This window comes from Limulus polyphemus, unplaced genomic scaffold, assembly GCF_000517525.1.
Source record: "Limulus polyphemus unplaced genomic scaffold, Limulus_polyphemus-2.1.2 Scaffold483, whole genome shotgun sequence".
Classification (NCBI taxonomy): domain Eukaryota; kingdom Metazoa; phylum Arthropoda; class Merostomata; order Xiphosura; family Limulidae; genus Limulus; species Limulus polyphemus.
The window spans coordinates 392,719-398,718 of record NW_013666093.1 but is presented as its reverse complement, the minus strand read 5'-3'; the positions used below and the strand labels follow the sequence as shown (position 1 = coordinate 398,718).

At 30.8% G+C, this 6,000-nt stretch overlaps 1 protein-coding gene across 1 annotated transcript in view; it reads right to left on the bottom strand.

Moving 5' to 3' along the window:
• LOC106458544 (protein ELYS-like) overlaps positions 1-6,000 on the bottom strand; it is an 82,713-nt gene that overhangs the window by 24,057 nt on the left and 52,656 nt on the right. Inside the window, exons 20-25 of the mRNA XM_013918062.2 lie at positions 5,586-5,779; positions 5,162-5,256; positions 4,032-4,213; positions 3,192-3,339; positions 2,769-2,916; positions 1,522-1,605 (exon numbers count right to left, since the gene is read on the bottom strand). Of these exons, the coding sequence (XP_013773516.2) occupies positions 1,522-1,605; positions 2,769-2,916; positions 3,192-3,339; positions 4,032-4,213; positions 5,162-5,256; positions 5,586-5,779 (851 nt within the window). The remainder of the gene's footprint in view (positions 1-1,521; positions 1,606-2,768; positions 2,917-3,191; positions 3,340-4,031; positions 4,214-5,161; positions 5,257-5,585; positions 5,780-6,000) is intronic.

The window sequence follows — 6,000 nt, the reverse complement described above, 5'->3', positions numbered from 1 at the left end:
TTTAACTGTAAAAGGTACCTAAAAAATCATAACTCATTACGTGGGCTATCTGTCAGTACAGTAACATATTAGATAAAATAAAGGAGCACTCAGTAGAGTACATACCTCTGCCACACAGTGTTGATCATTTTCAATGGACATGGACCATTTTAGGCAGGACAATGAGGAATAATATTCTACATATGTCCACCAAGATTCATCAAAATCCGATCATTTTTGACTGAGTTATAGAGCAGAAATAGTGTGTAAAATCTGTCCCCATGTTAATAGATTGGGGTGTTTTGGAATTTCATGACTTTGACCCTCCAAAAACTAATCACTTAGTTGAGTCACAGTCCAAATGTATACCAACTTTCGTCCAAATCCATTCAGTCACTTTCAAGAAATCTTGCTGTCAAACACACACACAGATGAAAACATAACCTTCGTCCACCTTCAGTGGTGGAAGTAATAAAACCAATATCGGAAATTTGAGTTTCTAATTAATAAGAAACTATAGATGTTGTATTGTGGTTGTTATAAGATGTAATCTGACAAAACCCAGAATGCAACGTACCCTGTGACACAAAAATTGATATTTAAAACAGTTTAGATACTCTAATTAAATAACCTAGACTTTTGGTTATCTGCTCATCACATCTTATTGGATAACATGCAATTCTGTACTTACTTATTTATTTACAGTTATAATAAGGCTTATTTCCATTTATCAATGTAATTTGGGGACAATGATTTGATTAGTTATTCTGATGCTTTCTTTAATCTTATCAAGATGGACAGAAAGTTAACAGAATATTATCTTTTAAATATTTTGTAGAAAACTTATAAAACAATGTTTATTGTTGAGCAAAAGCTACACAATGGGCTATCTGTACTGTGCCCACCACGGGTACTGAAACTGAATTTAGTGTTATAAGTCCTAAGACTTACCACTGAGGAGGAAATCAATGAATGATCTATGAACTATAGACGTAACAGTTTTTTTACACATGAAATAATCTATACTAAATTTCACACACCACCACATATTTGATTTGGGTTTTCAAAACCAAGCCAATTATGAACAGGATACTCTGCAAGATATTACTTGAGACAAAAGATACAGAATTACCTTCCACATGTGTTACATTAACTAAATCAAAGCAAAGGGTCTGTCAAAACTTATGAGAAAGAAATATTTACAATAATATGACTACTAACTATTCATTATTGTACTACATAAAATAAAGGTTTTAAATATTTTTTAGTAGTAAAAATGACAGTTTAATCTGTAAAAAAAAAAGGGGGGGGTAGAGGAATATGCACTGAAACTTGAGAATAAAACTTCAAACAATGGCATTCAAATTAATTAACATCATTAATCTTAAATCACTAGAGAAACACACTCTTAAAATCAACAACCATCAGTTCCCACAGCAAGCAAATCATACAGTTTAAACAATGCTTTTATATTACAGCTACCAATCACTGTTCTTTGGGTCAAAACAACTTTTAACAACAATTTAATGATATTATACACACCTGTTTGTTCTTGCTTTGCGAGGAGTCAAAGGAGTGCAAACAAATGGGACATCATCAACTACAAGGTTTGTTTTTTCACGAGAACTACAAGAAAATTTCAATAAAACTAAATACACTGGAATAATGTAAATAATTCTGTATATTAAACTTTGTTCATAAATCACAGACAGAAATATTAAAATTTTCTTAGTTACTTTGCGAGATGTCTTACAAGCAAATAGTTTTTAAAGGTGTGAGCAGTTGTTCATTTCTTTGAATATTTTCAAATCAATACGTTTTTCTGAAAATAAAAATGCTTATTTCCTTTAACAACCACAACATTTTTAATAAGCTATAAGTTAATTTCTTGTACAACACATTTATAAAACTTCTTTTAAACACACTTGAAAAAACAACAACAACAATCTGCTGTGTTGCTTTATGTATTAAGTTAAGAAACACGGGTTTCAAAAGATTAATAGTGCTTTACAACTTTTGTTGTATTTCACCTAAATCACAATACATTAATCCTTAAAATATTCTGACTAGTCACACTGAACAGAAACACACTACAATCTACATAAACCTTTCAAAAACAAATGAATTTAAGAATTTACTTTTTTTAGCATAATAAAAGTAAGTGTAATTGACCAACTGTATCTTCTGTTATCAAGGGATATAGCCAAAGGATTAATGGAAAAGTTTTATCTTTGACAAGTTGTTTAGGCAGAGTATTCATAATGAATCTAAGTTTCAAATGGACAGCAACTGCCTGTTGTAGAAACCTACAAATGTAGAGGATGACGTTTCAAAAGTCTTCCGCCTTTCGTCTTCAGGTCAGTGTGTGTGTTGTGTTGTCTTTATAGTGTTCTAGTGGATTGTGGAGAGCGTGTTATGATTGGTTAGTTAAAACACGTTTCTGATTGGAGGAGAGACTTCCTGTAGCCTCAACCAATGGTAGCCACAGTTTACTCACCTCTAATCATGAATCTCTGTTTAGTTTTAATTTCCAGCTTACGTTTTTGCCATGCTTACTGCAATGCATTTTTCATTATATACTTTTTTATATATACCAAATTTAATGAAGATGAAATTTGATTTTTGTAATACTGCTATAATCCCTTTCAATAAAAAAATTTTTTTTTCTTCATTTTTTTTTATACCTGCAAAACCAGGTTTAATTTCCCTTTCTATGGGAATCTTGTACTTTGGACAACATTGCCCATCTGTAACATGAGGATTAAAATGTAACTGCTTTTAACCAATACCTTTTCCTGAATGGGGTTATTGGTTCTTGAAAACCACAAAGGTCAGCTTCAGTGACTTTCTTCATCAGAGACTCAAAAAGAGTTGAATGAGAAACCACTGGTAACAGTTTGGTGGAGACAACAGTTGACAAAGGAAAAGGCCGTAACACTGCAGAAATTCAAGATTCTTTTTAAAACAACATTTCAGACGAAAACACAGAAAAAACATTTGCAGGAAAAAAATATTTTTTACATTCCTAAAAGGTACACAGAATAAATCTTAGTGTCAATTACAATGAAATTTTATTTTTGATACAAATTAAAAGCTAAATATTTTACATAGCTCAACCTAAAGTTATTACAATATTTAACAGGATGCAAGATTAAACACACAAACACTATCATTAGAAGGTATGGGAAGACAGCATTAATCAGCAAAGTTACCTTCTTGTCTTTTGTTCAGCTTTTGGTGTTGGTGAAGAGAGAATTCTGATGCTAAACGATTTTGAGCTTCTGGTAAAGATAAAAGATACCCTTGAACCAGGGCATTCCTTGCTTTAGGCTTCTCTTTGTGGCTAAAGGAATCAGATTCCTTAAAAAGAATTAATTTCGTAATGTCATATACTGTGACAATGCACAAATATTATTAAGAAATCTTAATAAAAAAATGCTCTTCGTGGAATATTTTTATTTAAACTGTAACTTTATAATTCAATCCACTGCATGATATATATTACACAAACACAAATATACATTATGTTTCAGAATGTGTATTAGGAACGTATTCCAAGAAACATCTAAACTGCGTATCACAACTACTACTTATGTTGGAAGTTACATTTTACCAATTTACGAATATTAAGTAAACCTTTACCGTGTTCAAAATGATTATCACAATAAAAATCAAAGATTTTTATAAGTCATTCACTATGACTCCTGCTAATTAGTAGCCATTGTTACACATTTTCTACATGACAGGCAAATTTAAAAAAGATACTTGAACAGATATACTTTGTCTGGTTTATGTAATAATGTTCGGATATTACCTTACAGAATGAAATATGTATTTAAGAAATTATTTTATCATCAGTCACAGTAACTTCACTGTGCACCAAGGATGGAATTAAAATACAGAGCAGGTAACATTTAGAAAATGATAGCCAAGCATTAATTATCATTTGTTATACATCACATTTTTACAAATATTCTAAGCATTTATTCAAAACAAAAAAAACTTTTCATGTTACATTCTTTACAATACAACTCCCAAAACTTAAGACTTACCATTAAATGAGGATAAACTTTCTCATTCAACTGGGCAGCCTGTAAGGGACGACATCTTTGTAAAAAATACATAACTAGCATTTCCTTAGTCTTTGGATCATTGCTATTGTACAAAAATTGGACAAGAGCCTCCTCTTCTACTGCACTTAAAGGTAACTGTAACAGGGAATCCAGCACATGTGCTAAAAGTACAAAAAGTATGATTAAGCAAAGTTAGCAATGGAGGACACGATTCACATTTCATAATCTCAATGTACACAAAATCTCTTTTAAACATATATATAAAGGGTTCCAACTAGACCTATATATATATATGTATGTGTGTGTGTGTGCATGTATTTTTAGATGTAAATGATTATAAAATAATATATACATGTATGTATTTTAAAAACATTTATTAAGTATCTGGAGACTGATTAAATATATAATCATTTCCAGTATGGTTGCTTAAAATTTATACCAAAACTAAAGACACCAGTGAGAAAAGCAACAAGATATTTCACATTTACATTTCTACATTATCAAATACTCAGTAAATAAACTCTTATTTTTTTTAAATAATACCAAATGGCCAACAGAGCAGATGCCCAAGCATAAAACTTATAAAATCCCTACTTCATATTCAGTTGCCTAAAAGCAACAGTATTACAAACATAAATCATTGCTAATAGCTATAAAAAACTGGAATTGAGTTTAAACAAAATAATAAATTATACTCATTGGGTACAACTAAAAAAAAATACAACTAATCACTGATAATATCAATTGACATGGATTAAACAGATACTTAGCTGGAACAGATGAGTAACAAGTGAAAAACACTACAATTTGTATGGATGTTATAAAAATACAAATCCAAAGCTGATAAAGAGAGAAAACAAATATTCTGCCTTTTTTTTTTATTAAACATGCCTAAGACAAGAAACCTTGAAAATACTTAGTAAAAGATAAACCTGTAGTTAAGTAGTACACTGAAAATCAAACTTGTAAAGTTGATGCAGAGTTAAAGTGCTGGTGGATTTTTTTTTAAATCAGGATTATTGGGTTAATGGAGAGTTAATATGGTTATAGTTTACGGTTTTTTTCACCATGACATATCATTCAATAATTACATCACAATATTTACATACTTTGTTGGCAGCCCAAAAAGAAGTGAGAGAGAAAATCATCCATGTTTTTCTGGTCCCTACACTGCCGTTGGAAGTGGAAGGCTTCAGCTGTCAACCTATTGTTCAATAACATATTAAGCTATTAAAACTTCAAAAATTAGCCAACATTTATAAAATGTTCACACTGCACTTTAGAAGCTTTATAGAATATAAAAACCAACAAGTAGTATTTTACTCATTTTTTACATTAAAATTATATTTTGAAGCAATTAGTGCAAGTTTCTAGAAAGAAACTACACTTTTAAAACATTAAAAATCATATGAGAAGTGTATTTCAAGAACTGAAACACACTCAAATAGAGGAATGTAAAACACTTCCTCAAGTCTACATACAACTTTAATAATGCTCATTCAGTACTGATAACATAATACAACTTTTGCATACTTGTTAGCTAGTAAGATCGTTAGACAAAGTTTGACTTCTTCGGCAGTTTCATGAGGAGGGTTCCGTACTCTGGTATATTTCAGTGCCTTCTGGTGTTCTCCTTGATACAGAAATGCTTTTAAAATACAAAGGTGATGCCAGGCCTTGAAGTCAGAACAGTCAATAACTGGATCAAGTAAAGCTGAAAGTGCTTCCTAAAATTACAAATATTTAACATTCTTAAAAAAAGATTACAAAGTTTATTTACATCCTTAAAATTTTACTTTTTGTTCAAACATAATACTAAACAATAGGTCTTCTATGCTGTGCTCACTGCAGTGATCAAACCTTGAATCCTATAAGCCCTCAAGCTTACTGCTGAGTTACCATGGGCACATACTGAGAGACAAAGCTAAAACTTAAATAGTTTCATCTT